This window comes from Blennius ocellaris, assembly GCF_963422515.1.
Source record: "Blennius ocellaris genome assembly, chromosome: 1".
NCBI classification, from domain to species: Eukaryota; Metazoa; Chordata; class Actinopteri; order Blenniiformes; family Blenniidae; genus Blennius; species Blennius ocellaris.
The window spans coordinates 25,261,327-25,282,752 of NC_137650.1; the positions used below are offsets into that span (position 1 = coordinate 25,261,327).

The 21,426-nt window shown below is 39.0% G+C and overlaps 1 protein-coding gene across 1 annotated transcript in view; it reads right to left on the reverse strand.

Moving 5' to 3' along the window:
* The window catches only part of syt7b (synaptotagmin VIIb), a gene marked incomplete at both ends in the record, with an annotated part of 100,282 nt that overhangs the window by 2,257 nt on the left and 76,599 nt on the right, over window positions 1-21,426 (reverse strand). The window contains 4 exons of the mRNA XM_080495377.1: window positions 171-340; window positions 421-688; window positions 5,439-5,562; window positions 20,112-20,234. Of these exons, the coding sequence (XP_080351503.1) occupies window positions 171-340; window positions 421-688; window positions 5,439-5,562; window positions 20,112-20,234 (685 nt within the window). The remainder of the gene's footprint in view (window positions 1-170; window positions 341-420; window positions 689-5,438; window positions 5,563-20,111; window positions 20,235-21,426) is intronic.

Below are 21,426 nucleotides of genomic sequence, written 5' to 3' on the forward strand. Positions count from 1 at the left end.
TCCTTCTCTCACCAGCAAGTTGCCACATCTCCCCTGGGAGCATCACAGCAGCCAGGAATGACATCACCCGCTACATTCTGTCCCATCTCCTCTTTCTCTTTATGTTTGTCTCTCTTCCTCCCTCCTATTCCTGTTCTTTCCTCTACCCCATCTCTTTCCCTTTTACTCACGCTGCCATCGCTGCATGGTTTCAGCTCCTTCCAGAAAGTCTGCATGTTGGCCAGGTCCAGTTTGTTGAGTGGGATGGACACCTCTCCTATGGGGTCATTCCTGCTGAAGCGGTCATAGTCCAGAACTTGCAGGTATAAAGTCCTCTGGACCACCTTCTCATATGGAAACCCTGAGAGAGAGGTTAAGCCAGTAAAGCAAAAGGGTCATACTCATAAACATGGAACAGCTTCAAAGTGACCTTCATCATACCTTCGAAGAGGAAGGTCTCGTTCCAGTGGGGGTTTAGATTCTTCCTCTTGACTTTGGTCTCCAGTTTGTGCTTCTTGTCCGGCAGCAGGTACAGTTTGACAAATGGATCAGAGGTGCCAGAAAAGTCCTTTGCGGGCAAATCCTGGCCTTTGAGAATTTTGACAGTGAGGGTGGAGTCCTGAAAACTGTACCCAACACTGAACTGAATGCGACCCAGCTTCTCGCATATTGGACCCTCATGCTCATCTTCCTCTGAACCTGGTGACAGCTGAGACATGCAGGAGGAGGAGAAGGTCAATGTCATAAGATAAGATTTTAATGGATAGTAATGAAAGCTGTCTGTTAGTGTTTTAGTCGGTAAATGCCCTTTGAAACATGTGTCATACAAGTGAATTAATTTGGCAATTTCAATGACAGTAAGAGTAAATATGAATCAACTTTTGTACTAAACATTGAGACAGGAAATAACGATATGTTGTGGGACAGTAGAACTGATTAGTATAGTAGTCATATGGGAAAAAGATCACATTGAGAGACATTTTGAGCTACAACTTCTAAAATATTTGTGAATTGGTCTGAATTGGTTGTGTGACTGACATCAAACAATATTATATATAAATGGCAATGAAAACCATTTTTTTTAACAATCTTTAAAAAGCACAAGACACCAATAACAATGAATATTTTAAGTTTCAACTGTTTCAATGTGTAATAAATGAAGCATTGAAAAATATCAAAGTTTCACAGCATTTTAAACTAAGAAAAAAAATCAACATTGTTTCAGTTATAATCATAAAAATCATTTTACTCCAGGAAACCAGGACATAAGAATGCAGTGGCAGGCCTAATAATGGATACAATTATGTGCCTTCTAAAAATAGATATAAATGGATTGAATGATTGCTTTTGAAATAACTAAAAATAAAAAGTCCACTCGGTCTGAGATAACTCTGTAACCATTTAAGTGTTTTACATCTTTTTTTTTGGCAATTTATTGTGGATGTAAGTTTAAATCTCAAGCATTATGTTTTGTATTGCAGAAAAACAATTAACCAAATTTGCACTTTCTTTAATGAAGACAGTCAGCTCACAGTCCCATTGAAATGTGCTTGACTGACAAATTGAATTGCAATACTGTGTTATCATTCTTTTTAGGCATGTTCTTAAATATTAAAATCAACAGGTGGACCTTACACATCTTGTACTTGTCTTTTTCTTTCACACTACATTAGTTTTACCTTGATGTAGACCTCAATGAACATGCTACCATGGGAGATGTACTAGTTTTATCAGAAGACAGGGTCAAAATATTCACAGCATGCTCACACACAGATCTCTGTCAGTGGAGCAGACAGGTGGATTCCCACCAAATCAAGAGATTTAGACTCCGATCCACAGGGGGCACTAAATCTGTACTTCAGCATTGAAAAAACACAGCTTCTAACTGGCAAACTGGCATAATGTTGTGTCACATGTCCGGTGTCTGCTGCGTGATAAGGGTGGAAACTGTGTGCTGCTGTGTGGAGATGGGAAGTGGATTATCTGTTGTGAGACAGACCCTCTGACTGATCGCGCTGTGGACTGGCAAGAGGGGGAAAAAAATAAATCCAGTTTTAAAAAAGTGCTATCCGATTTAATATTCAATTCAGTATTCTCCCTCACATTTCAGATGGCGCTGCTCAGCGTCGTTCTCTGTGCTGAATATGATCACTTTTCATTAGGTAGTCCTCCACCCAACAGCTGCCCTAAATTGCTTTTCCCCATTCTCTGATATTGGGTACTTTCCAACTCCATATTCAGCTTTAAATCTCTCTCTCTAATATTGTTTCTAAAACCCAAACAATACTTGAGTAATGTCAATACTATGAATTGCTAAACGAAACAAAGTACAAAAATAAATGTAATGTAATTTTTTTAAAGGAAATTTTGTTGTACAAAAAAGCCAATACCGCCAATGATTCTCCTAATTGTCATTGTTAATCTACAACTTTATTCTATGTATTATTGACGTCTCTTGATACTACAGCTCAAACATGAGACACGGCGGTATGGTGATGTAGTGGTTGGTGCTGTTGCATCACAGTGAGCTGATTCCCAGTTTGAGTCAGGGTGGAGGCTCTGTAGGCATGTGAATATTCTAGTTTCTATCCACAGTACAACAAATGTATTTGAGTAAAGCGACCAGTTGTGTGTGCACGTCTGTGATGGACTGGTGATAAATCCCTGCCTGTACCCATAGTGTGCAGGGATCTGCTTCAGCAGTGCCGAATTGAATAATGTGATATAGAATAGAATGGGCGGATAAAACATGAAACCTTAATTTATCTATCCACTCCATCCAAGTTAGAGTTCAAGTTCAAGAGTACTTTGCTATCCCACAGTGGGAAAATCTCACGCGGCAGCAGTTTACATAATGTAAAGAGAATTAAAAAAAAAAAAAAACCAACCCATATATAACATAGATTCACATACATTTAGTTTTTGGCGGACTCCAGTGTATTCTAGTTTACATCAGATGGACCATTAGTAGTCTCTCACAGAAAATCTATGCTCACACACGCTCACACACTTTCACAGACATTTTCACACTAACATGCATGTCTTTTCATTATGGAATGAAGCCAAAGGCACTGGAGAAAACCCACACAGGCCCAAAGCAACATCAGGGGTCTCCTTGCAGTGAGGTGTGAAAGCTAACCACTACACCAGCATGGAGCAAGATACGATTTGCTCTTCTTGATGACTGACATAGATCCCGTTGTCCATTTTGAATCAAAACACTGCCATCAATCAGCAGCGCAAAATTATCACAAGCAGGCACTATTACCTTTTGTATAATGATTTAATCCAGCAGTGGCCGGCTGTTTTACAAAATTAATAAACCAAATATATTTTGAAATATAACAGTTTCTAATTTTTCAGTACGAATCAAAATTGAGCAGAAATTGAGCTAAACAATTGCTGCTGTAAATCTCTATATTGGCATTGACAGAAACTAAGATATTGCACGCGCTGCCCTTCAAACTAATAACATCTACTTTATATATCTCTCTATTGAAACCGCTGCAAATGTGCCAACGTTAGATAATGAGGCAGAAATGCATTTACACCACAGCCCTTTGATCGTCACATGCAATGAAAGCTGTGTCAGAGTACATCCAGATAACAACCTTGCGATGATGACAGGACACCCATCCGTCCTCCCCCAATCCCCTACTACCTGAGACGTTTCACAGAGCTGCATGTATACGCTCACGCTCAGTTCTATTTCACACTTGTCTTTCTCTGGATACAGTCCGTGGAAAAGCATTCTGTATATACAAACGCCACCCCCTTCATAGAAGCACAAGTGGCGGAGCAGTGCAGGATGGGTATTTTCAGCACGGAGGGAGGGTTTGTGAAATATATAGACGCCTTTGGCAAAAACTGCCCAGAATGAGCATTATCATTAAGTACCAACACTGTGAATTCCTCAGACACACCACGGAGCCCACATAATTGCACACTGCTCATACCCATCTCTGCCATCTTCTCACAGCACCTACAGCACTGCGTGTTCGTTCACAGCTAACTACCAAACCTCACTGAACGAGGCGCACGTCCCCTCCCCTCCCCTCCCGGTGCCTCACTTGGGATGTGATGATTACTGTATGTTGCAGTCGGCTGAGATACTGTTAAGTCCTGGCTGACTCTAAGGCTCTACAGGTGGGTGAGCCGAGCGGGATGGAGACAGAACTTTGCGGGTGATGAACGCTTTGGGAGGATGAAAAAAAAAAATCCCCTCAGACAACTTCATCAAACCGAATCAAGGTTTGTGGGACATCTCATCTGGCTTCTCCTCCACCAGACAGATTGCAATATGATTGCTGAATGGATGTAGAGATTCTGATTTGATAATGACTAGAGTATGCACGTCCCATATTTTGCATCTTTAAACGTAATTTCTTTGAAACAGTATAAAATGCTGAATTATGAAGTAGATCTACATGAGATAAACAGAACGGTTCCTCAGCAAATTAGAACAGTTTTCCACTGAAATGTTTACAGAATATATCGATTAATATATTATTCATTTATAGATCCCAATTAATTTATAAAAAAATATAGAAAAAATGTACAGAATGTGTTTTATATTCAACAGATTCAAACCTTTAGAGCTGAGTCCCATTAGATCAAACTAGAAAAATAGCATTTCATAAATGTTGCTTATTTAAACATTGAAACATGTATTATTCATTTTCTGGAAGAAGACTAAAAACATTGAAGCAATTATTGCTGTGTGAGTGTGAGGTAGGCCTCCTTGGAAGAGGTGCCAGAGAGTTTTAGCAACATAAACTATTTGACCGTTTAATGTTTTTGAAGACGCTGTGATAGTAAGAAATGGAAAGTTGATTATTTGTTTTAGAAGCAATATTGTGTCGTGTGAGAAAGGTTAGGAAGTCTTGTACTTTCCAAAGAAGTTTTTAAAAACCCTTTAATTACCGCAATAAAACTAAAACTTAATAAACTGTTTAAATTGTAACATTTGTGTTTAGTGTTTTGGTGGTTAAGTAAAGTATCTTATTACGAACAAGCCAGAAACGTTTCATCTAAACTGTTTTCGAAGCTCGCACTGAACACCTCAAACACAGATTGTAGTGACGGGCGACACAGTATTCAGGCCATCTCTTCTTATTCAAGAAGTCTCATATTCATATAAGAGTGTTTACAATAATGATTGAATAATAATAGGTGAACGTAATGTTTTTGAGTTTTCCACTTCCATCTTTTTCTTCTTCCTTGCCTCAATACTTTCATGAAACGTTCATTCTAGATTAGGAAACATGATGTGGAGACACTGCTGGAGTCTCTGTGCCGTCTCATTTATTATAATTTACATGCCTTTGCTGCTGACAAGCGTCCCCACATCTTCTCTAAATATAGATGAGTTCAACAATGCTGAAAACTGACTTTGAATGAGCTGGAGATGTGTGAGTACAATAGATGCACGGATACTTTGCACTGACATTGTGTGTTACCATGAGCATGTCACTGGTGACTGAGTTTGCCAAGTCGGAAACAGAAGAGTTGGCTTCGTGGCGACGTCCACTTTCATCGGGCGTCTGACCTCTGGGACTGCTGCCTGGTTTGTTACCTGGAGTTCTGGTAAAAATAAACACAAATACAAATGTATTTACATGTTTATGCTTTGAATGAGCCTACAAAAAAGTGTCCTCATAGTTTTGTTTAATGTAATCTGGGGCTTCTTGTCACAATGTGGGCTGAAACACAAAGAGTTCTGCTCACATAATGACATTTTAGACAGAAACATCTGAGTGTGCGGCATACACTGTTCTTACAATTCATCTATCTTGTTTCAAAAGGACACGTTGCCAGGGAACAAAGAAAGACCGCCAATTGCATGTTAATGGAGCCATTACCAATATTTAGTCACTCACACCACCATCTAGAATCTATTGCTTACTATTTTTGAGTATTTATTTTGAGAGAAAGCAAACCTCCCAGGCAAACACACACCAGTGTAAAACTTTCTCCAACACCATCTGTCACTTCACAGTCTGAAAACTGCATAAAATCACACTACTATATGGAACTAAATTCTAAAACACAAGGGGGGGGGGGGGGGGGTATATATTACAGTGAAAGAAAAGAAAAAAAGAGAGAAAATATGTGAGTTAAATTAAGCATTAATACCTTATTATGAAACTTCTTGGGAAGATACAAAGATCTGATGCCAGTCTAGACATATTGACAAATAAGACTAAAGAGCTGCAAGTGAGACCACCCAGAGGAAAAAAAAACAAAAACTGAGCAATTGTTGGAAAGACAGAAATAGAGAGTGCGTGAACAGGAGTGTGAGCTTTAAAACACAAAGGTAGAAGCAGAATCGAGATTAGAAGGAGGCTTTGTCGAAAAAGATAATCTGAGAAGAGGGATAAATCTGAAGATTTATGTGTATGCTGAGGTGGAGAAAAAGAAGAGGATTTGTTTGTGTTAAAACTCAGAGGATTAATGGAATCAAGAAAGTGAGGTTACTGGCTCAGACTAATGTGAGACTGAGACATCAGCACGCACTGTTTCACAAACACACACAGGCTTTAGGAAATACAAGTCGGAGAGCAAAGGGAGATGAGGTAAACGTGTGCAAGAAAAACAGCCCAGATTTGGTTGGACTCAAGAGTCAGATGCTCTCAAGGCAGAAAGAAGAAGCAAACAGACGAGTTACGTGAGCAAGTAAACTACAAGGAGGCTGGAGAAAGAGGGGTTTGAGATAGACAGGGGTTATACGGCAAACAGACAAGCACAAGTGGAGCGACACTGAGCAAGAAGAGGGAAAAAAAGGATACGGGGTAGAAGAGAAAAGAATTGATTCGTCACTCTGCATTTATTTTCTGTGATCTGCAGGTCAGAGCAACAACAATGCAGCACGGACTCACTTCCAACTTCACCAATTTCACAAATCAAGCGCTTGCCAAACAAAGCTCACTTTTGCATGTGCAGGCTGAGGAAGACGCATGAAATGCATCATTTTCACTCAATGTTCACAGGTTGAAGTTAAAAACATTCAGCTGCAGCATCTCAGATTGACTCCGAACACGCCACATGGAAAGGTGTTACCTTGAATAAATACATAACACATGGAAGTCACACATAGAGTATAAAGCCTGGTGGGTCACACTGACACCGACTTGACTCCAGTCTGCACTGTAGCACTCTGCCTTTTCACCTAAAAACAAGAGCGCTTAGTGTCATAACTCCTCAGTTTACAAAGAAAACCCTAATATAATCCTGTGATTCTAAAATGATTAGATGTTTGTCTTCAGGCGTGAATCATATATTGACTTCTATTTAGTTTTCTTGAATGGCTGCACATACATGAAACATGAGGCTCCTTTTACTTTGACTTTGTGGAAATTAATAAAACTGTAGTTTAATGAAACATTTTATTTAAAGCCAAAATCAGACTTACAATGGCACAAAGAAAACATTTGTGTATTTTGGAAATAAAAAAAAAGAAGTTTGATTTGTTGTTGACAAAGCTTAAAAGATTTTGAAAATGTAGTCATCTGTCCTTTCATGACTTAGTGAAATATTTAATCACAGTTAAAACAAGTTTACTTTATTTAATTTGAACAAAAAACAATAACAAACAAACAAACAAACAGTATCTTAAATCGTGAATGTGATCCATCTGAGTTTTATTTTCTCCATATTTATGATTTTGAGCATGTGATTGTTTTGGCGTGTGGGAACAATTTGAAAATGGTTGGTTTTTTGGCACAGTCGGAGTAATTCTGAGTATCTGCTGCCAATGTTAAAATCTCAGCAGCACACTTCATGAAAATGCAATTTGGGTTGTTTGTATTCTGGGTAGATTTTATGGCTCAGTGACAGCAAAAAAAAAAAAAGAAGAATTTATCTTCATACTAGACTAAATCCAAATCCACCTGAATTGTGCATGAAACACAGACACTGTTTTACGTAATATGAAGTTAGACATTCGATCTGGAAACAAAATGACCATCAAATGGTTTTTTCCAGGTCTAAGTCATTGACATATTTATGCTTACAGAGTTCTGCAGCTACAATGCAGTCATAAAAACCCATTTCAAATGTTTACTCTCACCTACCAATACAAACAGCCCAGCTTTAACTGCGCGGGGGCTATCTGCAGGGAGATTTCCCACTTTGACTCTGAAGAATATAAAATATTCCTGTCTGCTGGGTCTCTACTGAAAGACTCTATGAAGCCGCTAAGAAGAGCTGTCTTTAATGACAAACCACTGACATTTACTAAATCATCATCCAACACACAAGGCAGAGATCACATGGATCCCAAACAATCAACCTTATGTAAACAGCAAGGCATTTCCTTTATTATTTACACGGAAGATGTTTTCATCCCACCATACTGATGTGCCAATAAATTATCTAAGCCGTGCTGAGAACATGCAGTGCCGCTGCTCACAGGCCTGTAAAAATTGATATCACAAATGCAGCCTTACATATATTATGAATTCCTCTTTCTTTTGTGGTAGACAGACTCTAGACACAGTGATACGATTGCACAGTGGTTGGCGCTGTCACCATATTTGTGTCTTGCTGAGTTTGCATGTTCACCTGGTGGCCCCTTATGTTATTAATTTGATAGATATTTAATTGGGTATTTAATCTCCAGCTTCTTAACCCTTGTTAGGTTAACTAGTGACTCTAAGTTGAATGTGGACGTCAATGTGCCCTTGCATTAGCACTTCGTGTTATAAAATAGTGGCTCACTTCACCGTTCATTTCATTCATTTTCATAATGTACTGTCATCACAAGGCTGATCGCCAAACTAAAAAAAAAAAGCCACTACTTTTTTCACTTGAGCTCTCGTTATCGAAACACATTCACTACTCTGTCTGCTCCAGCCTGATAATGCATTTAGCAAACTGGAAAGTAGAATTTGCATGGATCTGATGCTGTGTCAATGACTGCCACTTGTGCCTGTGAATATAGCCAATAGAGAAATAAAAAAAAAAAATTATACAATGAATGAACTGAGCTGTTGCCAGAAATGTTTGCTATTCATGTAATCTAGGGCAAACACGAAAAGAGACAATATGTTAAAAACAACTGGATTTGGAGATTAACTGGCAGTTAATAAGGGGGAAATCTGGTGGATGATGTCTCTAAGAGTAGAAGAATACAGCTTAACATAAATTGTCCGTACATTAATAGGAAGTAAATCAAAGTAAAATCATGCTTTAATTTAGAGGAGATAGCTTAATTTGTCAACAACCACAACAATAACATCAAAAATAAAATAAAAACCATATAAACACCATTATAATGTGGAGAATAACGCCTATCTTAACCAACACCAGCTGAAAGGCAGAGTACACAATGTGCAGGTCACAAGTCAGACAGACCCACATCCACATTCAAACCTATGAATTATTTACCATCATCCGTTAGTCTAAGACGCATGGATCGGGGACAAAGTGGAGTACCCAGAGAAAATGTAAGCAGGCACAGGGAGAACATGTAAACCCCACACAGACAAACTCTGGATTTGGACTAGGAACTTTCCAGCTGTGAAGTAACAGGATAAATAGAAATACCCACAAATCATGAGAGGATTCTTCTTGGTTTATACTTGTATTCTCTACGTTGAGTTGATATGTGCAGTAGAGCTGAATTAATGAACTGTACACACCTCACTGGTGGATAAATGTGCAGTTGTGGCGTCTGCTCATCATAGTCACCTCACAAATGACATGAAAGGCAAATGACAAACCTGCTGCGGTACATTGTGTCCTCGAATCAGGGCTGTTGACATTGCAAGGGCCAGGGGGATGTTGGGTGTGGTAGAGAGGTGAGTTCATCCATGTGTGAAAATAAACATATTTAGTCACTGTCAGACGTGCACACACATGCATGCACATGGATGCTGCAGCATGGCACAGCTACTACATAATATCCCACCCAGACATGGTGACATGTTAAAAAAAAAAAAATAAAAAAAAATAAATATATATATATATATATATATATATATATATATATTTCTGTCCAGAGATGTAGAGAAATTGAGGAAACGTGATTGAAATAACTATGTGTAGCGCTGAGGGATGATTAGGAAGGATAAGTATCTTACTCACCTGACCATTCTCCCTGAACAGCAGAAATATTCTCCTTGCTGTTACATGACTGTTACACAAATGTGACCACGACTGTATAAAAAAAAAAAAAATTAATCCAACACTTATTAGACTGTGAATGAACGTTTCCTTCCGCAACTTTTTTGTGTTCGAAACAAAGAATACAGGCATACAACTAAAGGATTTGATTAGGTTTGAGAAGTGTGGCTCAATGATGGCTAGACGACAAAGTCAGAGCATCAAAACTGCATCTCACATGAGGTGTTTTCTGTCTGTGGGGTCAGTATCTATCAAAAATGGTCAGTAATAGTAATGAACAGGCAACAGGGTCATGCTGAAATTGTTAATGCTGGTACAGAAAGAAAGAGTAATCAATAAAGATGCATTGTGCAGCATAGTTGGTTGCATATAGGGCAGCCTAAGCAAAGACAGAAATGCAGCAAAAATGGTTTGAGGAGCAGAAGAAGTTTCGGTTGTTGACATGGCCTCCAAATTCTCCACATATCAAGCCAGTAGAGCATCTGTGGGATGTGCTGAACAAACAAGCCATGTCCATAAAGGCCCTACCTTCCACCTCCAGGAAGGATCTGCTGCCAACACCAAAACGTTGAAATGTAAAGACCATAGACACCATGCAATATTAGAAAAGTGGTCATAATATTATGGCTGAACATTTTTTTGAAATTATTAGAAAATAGAAGTTTTTGCTGGAGGAAAACCCCCCGTGATCAACAATAGAAACAGACAAGCATAAATATCTCCTAGTGCATGTTTCCTCTTTCTGCCAGCTTCGAGACTATCTCGCTTAAAACACATCAGTTACATAATTCATCCTTTAGAGGTTGTCGTAACTATGACAACCAAAAAGTGTGCTCCCACTTAAGGTTGTACTCTACCATCGCGTATTTTACACTGTGTTGCAGTAACCATAGTAACTGGAGCCTTCAAAAAGAGGGCAGCGAAATCCAAGGAAGCTCCGCTGAGAGGGGCATATATTGAAAATAGCAAAAAAGGCCCACGGGGCAAAGGGACCAGGCTCTTCGAAAGCCTTTGAAACATAGTCTTTAACTTCTTCATACCTACACTCCTCCAGCCCCCTGTGACCCTGCAAAGAACACATCAGAACATACCACAGTGAGTGTGAGCTCCTGCTGCCCCCCCCCCCCCCACCAAAAGAAAAACAAGACATAACAAACAAAAACAAACGTCTGATTCATAAATGTGCAAAAGAAGTGCAAAATTACCTCCAGCCATATTATACTCAAAACAACAGGCGAAAAGCCAGAAATGTGCAACCATGGAGTAACTGTCTTCCTCTGTTAATAAAACCGTCTGGATTATCAGGCTGAAAGAAACTTGATTTTTACCCGTCTCGTTTTAGACGGTTGGGAAATGCAAACGAGGTACCAGCGAGTCTTGAAAATAAAACAAATGAGCACATGGGCACAGGCACGTGATCCTCATGAAGGTCGGGGGCAATATCCTCTGGAGAACGGGTGCTTCGATCTCATGAAGTAAAACTGAAAATCCGACTTTTGACCCCCTGCCCTCATTTTGAGTTCAAAGCTTCTGTGTAATTGGACAAAGCAGGCCATTACATCCCAAGGGGACAATGCAGAGACATGCTATCTCCTCCTGTGTAACACGAGCATTGTCACTGGGAGACTCTATTCAGCCCTAATGAAATAGAACTGAATAAATGAAATGCGTTTCACTTATGAAGCTTTGATGAATGTATATTATAAGAGTCACTGCAGGAGAAAGGACGAGAGGGGACTCTGACTCACAGAAAAAGGGAAGACATTTCAAGCAGTTCTTGCACCACAAACATATTAAGACATTAGCATCATGATATCATTGCAAGAGATAATATATGCAGAAAAGATGCTCACACTATGTCATTTGTTAACAACGTTGAATATTTTATCCATTCATTTATTTTATGGCGCACAGTGAGTGTTTTAAATTGCATCACTGTTTTTGTTTTTTTTTGTTTGTTTTTTTTGCTGAAAGAAACTACAAATCTGACAAATTAGTTAAGACAACACCAAGAGTTGGAACATTATAGTCTCAGCTTCTCCGTAACGTCCTCACTGTGGTAAACTGACTTTATCTATAGAGCACATGCTGACCATTTAAATACAATCAGTCACATTCAACGATTTTTTTTCTTCACAAAATCATGCACACACTAGTAATAATGTCTGCCATGTAAGGTGCCTCCACACTAATACTGCATTGCCTCTACAGATTGAGCCCCGAGCCACCGTGACTCTTCCCCCCCCCAATCCAACTACAAGGTATAACAACGACTTTAACGAGGCCGTTCAGAGTCCAAACTGACTCAACACAGATTGATTACCTTTGGAAAGAAAGTGGATTATCTGGCTGATTTGGAAAAAAAATAAATAAAAAAGCCATTTACCTTCTTAACTTTGAGTTATCGATCTCTAGAAGTCATGCCAAAATAATTGAGTTAACCTGCCTGAGGTTTTTAGATTAGTAATAAAGTAGTAAAGATTTATTGCACTTATTTTTTATAACCTCATATGACAATACAGTCTGTATAACATTTACTTCCTAATGATCCAGGCAAATTAAAAAAGGAGGAAATAAAATTGAGTTTGGATGAGAAATTTTTTTTCAGCGAAAACAAATATTGCTGGCACTTAGAGACAGCGGGCGTATGAGCAACTCTGATATATAGTTATGCAAGAGAACTGTTCACTTATTAACCTCCTTTGTCTGATCTTCAGCAACGAGGCAGAAGTTGTTTAAATCATCGACTGCAACAAAGGAGAGCTGATGTAGCATCATCACATCATGACATCGCTCAATATTCTTAGGAGAGCGTAGATACGTGAATAAGGAGATGGTGGAAAGAGAAAAAGAGATCGGCTCACAAAACATGTAAAACATGCACGGATATTGAAGCAAGGTGGAGACGGAGAGAGGTAGAGGAGGCGGCGAAGAAAAGAAGGCGAGATGAGGAGACAAAAGTCTTATTGGAAAAACAAAATGAGAGCGGCAGAGGGTAAAGAGGAAATTGATGAGAGGGGTGGGAGAGAAACGGGAGGCAGAGGGTTAGGGAGGGAAAGTAGATGGACGGGTGGGAACATGAGAGATGAGAGCTCCCAGCAGGGCCTGGGTGGCGAGGGCCTCTCCATAAACATGCTGTGTATCTGGGACTTGCTGATCATACACTAGCCAGAGGAGACCATGAAACACAATATAGGTCCCATGTCCTGTGATGGATGAGGCCCAGGCTTCGATGTCAGCCCACTCAGCGCTACCCACCAACAGGGACAAATCACCGGGCCACCACCCCCCTCGACACTCCAGCTAATACAACTAATGGAGCCATCTACAGTGTTCGACTGGGTTGATGCTCTTTGAATAGACCTCGGCTACCTTCCTCTTGAGATTTATCCACCAAGTCTGCCTCTATTTATAAATCCATGCATAAAGAAGGAAGCAAAAGAGGATGTGGTCATTTCTTAGCCATTTCAGCAGTGGTGATAAAATCAGTAATTAAAAAAACAAACGTTTATTGATAATGGGCACACTTTTTTTGCCCCCTTTCACTGATCACTGTCACCTTCACTGTGATGCCCTCCTCAGTTTCCTTTCATGAGCTCTCTTAAATCAGCTCAATGCTTGAAGCCACAAGCCGCACGCAGGGAAATGGTGAATGAGCTCCAGAGTTGGTTCTGACAGTTTTTTTTTTTTTTTTTTTAAAGATGCCTCGTTTGTGCTGACCTACATTGCTTTTTCTTTCCAATCATCTTTCCTCCTGGGCCTCTGCCGACTGTGGAGTCTGCCACGGGGCTTGGTGACCGGCCTGGAGCGTCACGAGAAGGCTCAACTCGCTGTGATTGCTGGCTCAGACGCTCAATTCAAAGAGTCAGATATGCCAACTGATAAAGGGTGACAACAACTTCCTGCTTGATTAATACTGTACAGTCTGGCTTTGTGCAACTCAGCGAGAGCAGTGGAATATCAGCACAGCCAAGATTACGCCTCTGAAGCCCACGGACAATGCACACCAGCTCAAACAAAAGCGGCTTCAGCATTAAACATTTAATGTCATGGAGTGGTGCATAGTCAGAATATACTAATCTACTTTACTAAATGATAATCTAATAAAACACTGTGTAGCTGTGCTTTGAGTGAAAATATCAAAAATAAGCTTCCACACTTTGTCAACACAAGGACCACAGATACAACTTTAAAGGATCTTTGACGATGTCAGCAGTGTTTTTACGCTCAACACACAAGGAGCATTTATTCAAAGTTGTGCCTCTGTGAACATCGAACACGTGCAACATTTACTGTGTCATGCTCAGTTTAGATGTTAATAAAACTCTTGAGTGAAATGTCTGAGTCAGATTCCCTGACTGCTTGCTAACTTTGTCATTGGATGTCTAACCGATCAAAAGCAACGAGCAAATACTTGTGTGGATGTATTGAATGATACAATGATGTGCATTGGTTAATTGATTTTCATGCCTTTCATGCAAAAACGACAACCTTCAATAAGAGTTGACAATGTGTTGAAATACTTAAGTATCTGTATATTTTAAGGATGAGGATTTACTAAACAGTAAAATGCAACGTAAAACAGGATTAGCCGCAAAGCTTCATGTTGAAAATGTTCACATTTGATTTCCATGTCCCATCTCCGAAGCTCTGCATGGGCATTACATATTCTTGGCTTGCATTGAGTGGAATCGGACATGCTTCGTTTCAGAAAGCACTGCACGTTTTACAGCTGTTACAAACTCTACCTTCAGACAGAAGGTTGTCCGGGGCCAGTAAGCTCTTTTAGGTTTATTCATATTTATTTCCCTGTTGCATCTCTGTGTGTGGTGAATCTCCAAGCTCATTAAGATGCAGCTCTGCTATGCAACAGCAGCTTTCTGAGATGATAATATTACAAACAGCTTCCTGAGCTTCCATCATAGTTATCTGCAGGTGGGTGATTACGTCTGGTCCACCGCAGGGCTTTGGCCGGCCTGCCACAGTGACCCAGGCCAACTTACATGAAGTTACACATAAGAGATTAGGGGACCGTTTACTTAACTCACAGGGAGAAAAACACTGGCTTAGTCGGCAGATAACAGATCAGCTTGGAAGAAAATGTGTCTGTTGACACTAATAAAATTAACTCAAAGCTGCACTGGTGTCTGTACGCATTTGATCTTTAAAAAGTAATAAAGTCCAGACAGGTTTATATAGGACAAAAAGAAAATCTTATATTCCAATTTTTGTTTTGCCAAATCCTTCATCATATTATAACCAGATGTTATCAGATTAATAAAAATTTATTATTTTTGACAAAACAATAGGTAAATAAGACAATACACTTTAGTTTATCCTCAGGACATTATTTTTCTCGGAATTTTTTGCCCATGTATGTAGCTGCTTACAGAGAAAATACTATATATAGTAACACAAATGAAGGCAAACATACACGCTGAGTAAAGGCCTGAGGCCACATACTGTATGTGGTGCATCATGCATAAGCCCATACATAACCCTGACATCTGACCTGAAGTGATCCCCAGAACAGAAAATTGGCACGCATGCAATAAAAACACCATAATCAACATAATCACAATGTATGATTTTTTTGACGGAGGCAAAAAATAGTTGTTGAAGTGGTTCGGCGCACAATAGATGACTCAACAGTGTCTACCTGATAAAGTTCAGATTTAGAATTTCTTTTTTTTTTTTGCTATACATATGATGATGAGTTCATGCATAGATTATTCAGATGGGGAAGAAAACTGGAAAAATAATAGTCGTATAGAGGGTTTTATCTAAATTGCTCTCTGCTTTGTTGAATAAAAAAAAAAAAAAATCCAGTATAGCAGAATGAAGAGATGTGTGGATATAATAGTAAAATAAGTCACAATTACATCTTGACAAGCTTGTAATGGTGAAAAAAGTCTTAGTTCTAGTTGGTATAATGTGCTCCTACTGCCACTAATGTCTTCATTTATGCGAGTCTATTTCCATTTGAATGGTGTTTTATGAGCCATGATTTCTGCTGATAACTTTGTTGTTGATCGAGATCTGAATCCTAAAAACACATTGAAGCTCCACTATAATTTCCTTTCAAACAGGGGACCAATTAACTGAGCATATAATAAATAAGATCATTGATAATGATTAAATCAGTTTGCAAAGATGTTTTTCTCCTTGTTGTGTTTGCACAACCTCCACATTCAATTCTGTAGTTGCTTTCATCAACACTATTTGGAGCTGCTTCTGTTCTGGATGATACTGATGATAAAAATAAAATAAAAATCAGCAACAAGTTAGAGGAGCACAATAGAATATTTATCGTTTTAACAGACATTGTTTGAGTGACCGGAGAGACAAACAGAGCTGGAACATGGGTGAATATTGGATGCAAAATAATCAGACGACCCAAATATATCTCTCCATATGAGTATTAATTTTATCCACTGTCAAGAGGATGTGTTTCCATTCTCACCCTGACGTCAACATTGTGTTTACAGCTGTTCTTGTGCTTGTTTGCCATCCATGTTTAGAGGAACTGTCTGAACAAATATAGACTGGCCAAATAAACAGAGCACTCAGCCTTTGTTTTTCTCATATTTATCTATTATCGCATTTGTGCTAAGCTATGCATGCATTCAGACCAAAGGAAGCTCAAACTTCCACAGGTGCATGTATTTTTTATTTATTTATTTTTAATTCTGTCGCATATGTTCTTCAAAAAGCTGAGAGCAAAGGTTTCCCACTCTTTCTATCTCCTTTTTAGTGTTTGACAGTGTCTTGTGGTGTCACATATAATCTTGGTGGGATCACCTCGCTGTGTCCTTCTCAGTCTGCTGGGCTCCAAGAAAAAGGCTGGGAGCCAGCCGGCAGATGGTCACAGGGAGCTTACGAGGTAGCAACAGAGACTGCGAGACGAGGAAGATGGACACAGATGATGATGGAGAGCCGTTATTAGTCGTGGAAGGACACTAGACAACTTGGCCCACGCGATCCCTCTGGGCAGAGGCTTGCTGGCTGGCTGTGATTAGACTTAGGTGCTTGACAGACCTCCAGATAGTGAGAGGGACAGAGAAGGATTTGGGGACGAGAGGTAAACTGGTCTATGACATAAGAAATTCAATTTAAAAGGCATAAGAAAGGTTGTGATTGTTCCAATAGAATTACAAAACCTATAGTTTTACTATGTTCCGATGTTCCAAGGCAGACTTCCATTTCCCATCAGGCATAAATTCAGATAACCTCGTTTGAAGGGTCGTTAGACTCTTTGTAAAGAAATTTCAAGAATAATTTTGCGTATTTAAGAAATGTACTGGTATTTAAATTCAAATCACTACTATATATTGGGCTATGTTGGAACAACACACCGGTTTATCCGGAGCCCAGTCAAAACAGCAGTATAAGTACTTTATCCCTCAAAGAGTGATGTGATAAGAGCGCGGCATACTCAGTCCTTTGTTCACCAGCTGAGAGACAGTGTTCGTCTCTGACGGCTGCTGTGAGATCACTGCCAGATAAGAGAGGTTAGCATATTTTTAGACGAGTGTTTCATGTGAGGAATCTTGCTCCTAAATAATGAGGGCGCCCTTCTCCAGTGCCTACGACTAAAAGATCAAAACAGCAGTGAAGAGCTGCAGACAAGCAGACGTTCAAAAAGGTCTAGAAGCACATGGGAAATGAGAGAGGGTGGGCAAAAATGTGATACTGGAAAGAAAAAAAAAATTAAATATGAAAAAAACAATTGAAAAAGAAAAAGTGAGCAGCAGTTCAAAAATGGAAAGCTGGTGAATCTTAGGTGCTAGAAATCATTTAAGCAAGTATTATTAGTGAAATAAGCTTGTATATTAATGGCGCATAATTTGTGTACACTGAAAGCAAATTACTTTGAGTATGAAAAGTTATTTTGTTTGCCTTTTCATGCCCAATTGAGGACAGAAAAGGGAAGTGATAGACAGTAGAAAGTTGAACCTTCAGTGACAAACTATTGCGACAAACTACAAAGAGATGTTATTCATGCAAACATTGAATAAAATTATAAAAAATTTGCAATTCTGAAGTGAGTTAAACTTCCATGGCAGGGTGATTTATGAATATTATATATTAAGTTGTTGGGGGGAAAAATACTTACAGTATAAGAACTTTTTTATGCATATTTAAATTCAGGATCAAAATAGATACTTAATATAGCTTGTGGAACATAAAAGTTTAACCTGTGTTGCTCGATAATCCAGTTCATGCAAAAGTATAATGCAGAGCTCTATGATCAGGATCGCCAAGATGGAGGTTACTGTGTCATCTCAGAATGTAGATGATTAAGAGTAAGTAAGATTAAGAGTACACATTGCATTACTGCAGAAATGTTTTTGCTACAAGTCTTTTCTTTATGATGCCATTAGTTTAAATAACATACTAGAAACACGAGACGTAACCAAAATGTTTATGTGGGACACACAACCAGCTATCACTCTACAGTCTCCTTGTGTTCTGTGTCTTTGCCTGTCATCACATTCATAACTGTCATTTGATTATATCATGTTGGGGTCTCTTTGAAACTGATAATAAATACAAAAAACAAACATTCCACAACAGTTTGTCTCATTGGCTGTACGAAGCATCTTGGACTCATCAAAGACTTACACTGCCTCACTGTTCTCTCTCTCTTTAATCGCAGACTAATTGCACCATGTTCAAATGGAGGCTCCAGGGACCAAACCATCTGTTGCAGAAACCTTCACTTCTTTAAGTTGCTGCAGATTGTTTTGAATGACTTCAGCTGTAAGTTTGGGCTCAGGCTGTAACATTCATTTTAGACAGTTGATGGGTGAGAATGGGAACACTGAAGTGTCAGCACAGCACTGTACTATTTCTACAGAAGTAGAGGACACACAGTGGGACCCACAAGCCTTTTCTAATCATATATTATAATTGGATGGACTTAATTTCTCAAGCAGAATTACATTACTACCAGTGAGGATAAAGCTTTGACACATCTCTAAAGTGCACGTCTATATGCTTGCCTTTAGAGACAGTTGTCATGTGAGCATGTTCCATGAGATGCCTTTAAAACCAGGTGATCAACTAACCATAGATCCATCAGTGCACATCTCGCTCTAAAGGAAGAAGGACTCACTCATCATGGCTGGTATTAAAGGTACACACATTGTAAGTTACCTCAGCTCAACACAGGTTAAATAAAATAATATCTTTGGATACATGGCATCACTTTTCTATGCTCTTCTGACTCCTGTTGTCATAATTCTAGAATCATCTCTTGTATAAAGGGCATCATTGAAAGTTTAATCTATTGCTTCTGCAAAAAAAAAAGTCATTAAAAGTTATTGGAATCAAACTGGATCAATGCCAAACCGTTCTTGAGATATGTTGTCAGTCTACTAACAGCTTTCTATATATGTCTTCACATAGAATATAGCAAGAGTGAGTGCAGTGAGACCCTATTAAAGACCTCAAGATTATTATTTGGCTTGGTATTTTAATTCTGTAAATACATTTATTGCATTTTAAACTTTTCCCCCCAGTGTCGCAAGGCAAACGACACCACGATAAAGAGAGGTTTTCAAAGTGTGGGGCTCGTTTCAGAAGCATGTGGGTTTCAAGGGGTGATGGTGGATGGGCAAGAAAAATCAGGGGATGCCTTTTCTCCATATGATATTTTCTTCATGATTTCTTCTCAGAAGTAAAAAAAAAAAAAAATCAATATAAATCTAGTCATTATGTTATTGAAAGACATTTGTTGAAAATTAAATTACTGTGAGGGAGTGGAGCTCATCTTGCCGCACTTTCAAAGCACTGCAACAGACTGTTGATATTTCAGGTCACCTCACTGTACAATGCAAACCACTACATCAACACAACTTTGACAATTAGTCCTGCAAAGCTTTGAATTACACATCATCACTTACCTCTCCAGTATAATTCAAATAGCCATCTCAGTTACACTACTTTTTTTGCACCCAACTAACCACATGCCTCACATTCTTCTCTCTCTTTTATCTCATTACCTTTTTTCTGGTGTGGTTTCATTTTCTTTGCTCGCTGGCGCTTCCTGTAGATCTGGGAGGTTGGCAAAGTCATCCTGTTCAGCCAGCCCGATTGCTAGAGACAGAACAACCATCTTCCCCTCACTGGACACACGGACGACATCACGAGACCACACACATACACATACACATACACATACACATACACATACACATACACATACACATACACATACACATACACATACACATACACATACACATACAATCCGACACAAAACCACACAACCAGGCAGGGACAGAAACATTGGAACCCACCCAGCACACATTCATTTCATGAACAAAGAGAGAGTGGGAGAAAGGCGGTAGACTGTGGTGAGGAAACTATACTGAGCAAAGCATCTCATTCAAACTTGTTGTCTATGAACTGCTTTGAAAAAAAAACAAAGAAAACAAACAATGTCACAACACTATCATAACATTTCACTGTATGCATTTATTAACATTTTAGATAAGTCTTTAACTTTTAAGTTGTAGCTGACTTGATACAAATGTCACTGAAGACAGTCATCTGCGAAACATGGAAAACACTGGATAGTTGGTTTATTACACAGGCAAAACAAAAGGAAAAACCCTCCGGCACAACCATTTTTTTTCTCGCTTTCTAGATGCATTTCAGTCCATCTTAAAAAGTGCTGGGTTTTTAATAACAGAGTTTGGTCCATGGGGTTATAGATGGATTTGTTTGACCTTGCACCAAGGGTTAAATGGTGAACCCTGCACAATATGTTGGAAATGAAGGCCCATCATTCCTTGCTTTTTTGATATAGACGGGAACTATGACCCATCCTTGACCTCTTGTATATAGTAGCACATGTTAAGATGGTAAAACTGCAATGGAACAAATGAAAATGTCAAGGAACATAACTTTTCCACATTAACCAGGTTGCACTAGTTGGCAGTAATAATAAACTGCTATCAGGCTATAACTCAGCTATTTATATTGGATGGAAGTTTGATATTGTGCAAAATGGTGAAAATTATTTTACACAACATGTTAGTACGAGCATGAGTTAGTGTGTTGCTCTCCATTTGTGATTGTTTTTACTGAACAGTATTGCCTTTTTAACATATTTCAAGATCAGGACAAAACTAAACAAAACCAAACAAACAACCAAACAACCCAACTGTCCAGCTTCACACAACTCAAATGCATTACAACACACACTGGCTGTGTCCATCTCTTTAGCTCATGTCTAAGTTAGAAAATAACTCGCTTTGGTTCATTCTTTACCTTTCTTTGAGACAATGATAGATACATCACTTGTTAACTTGG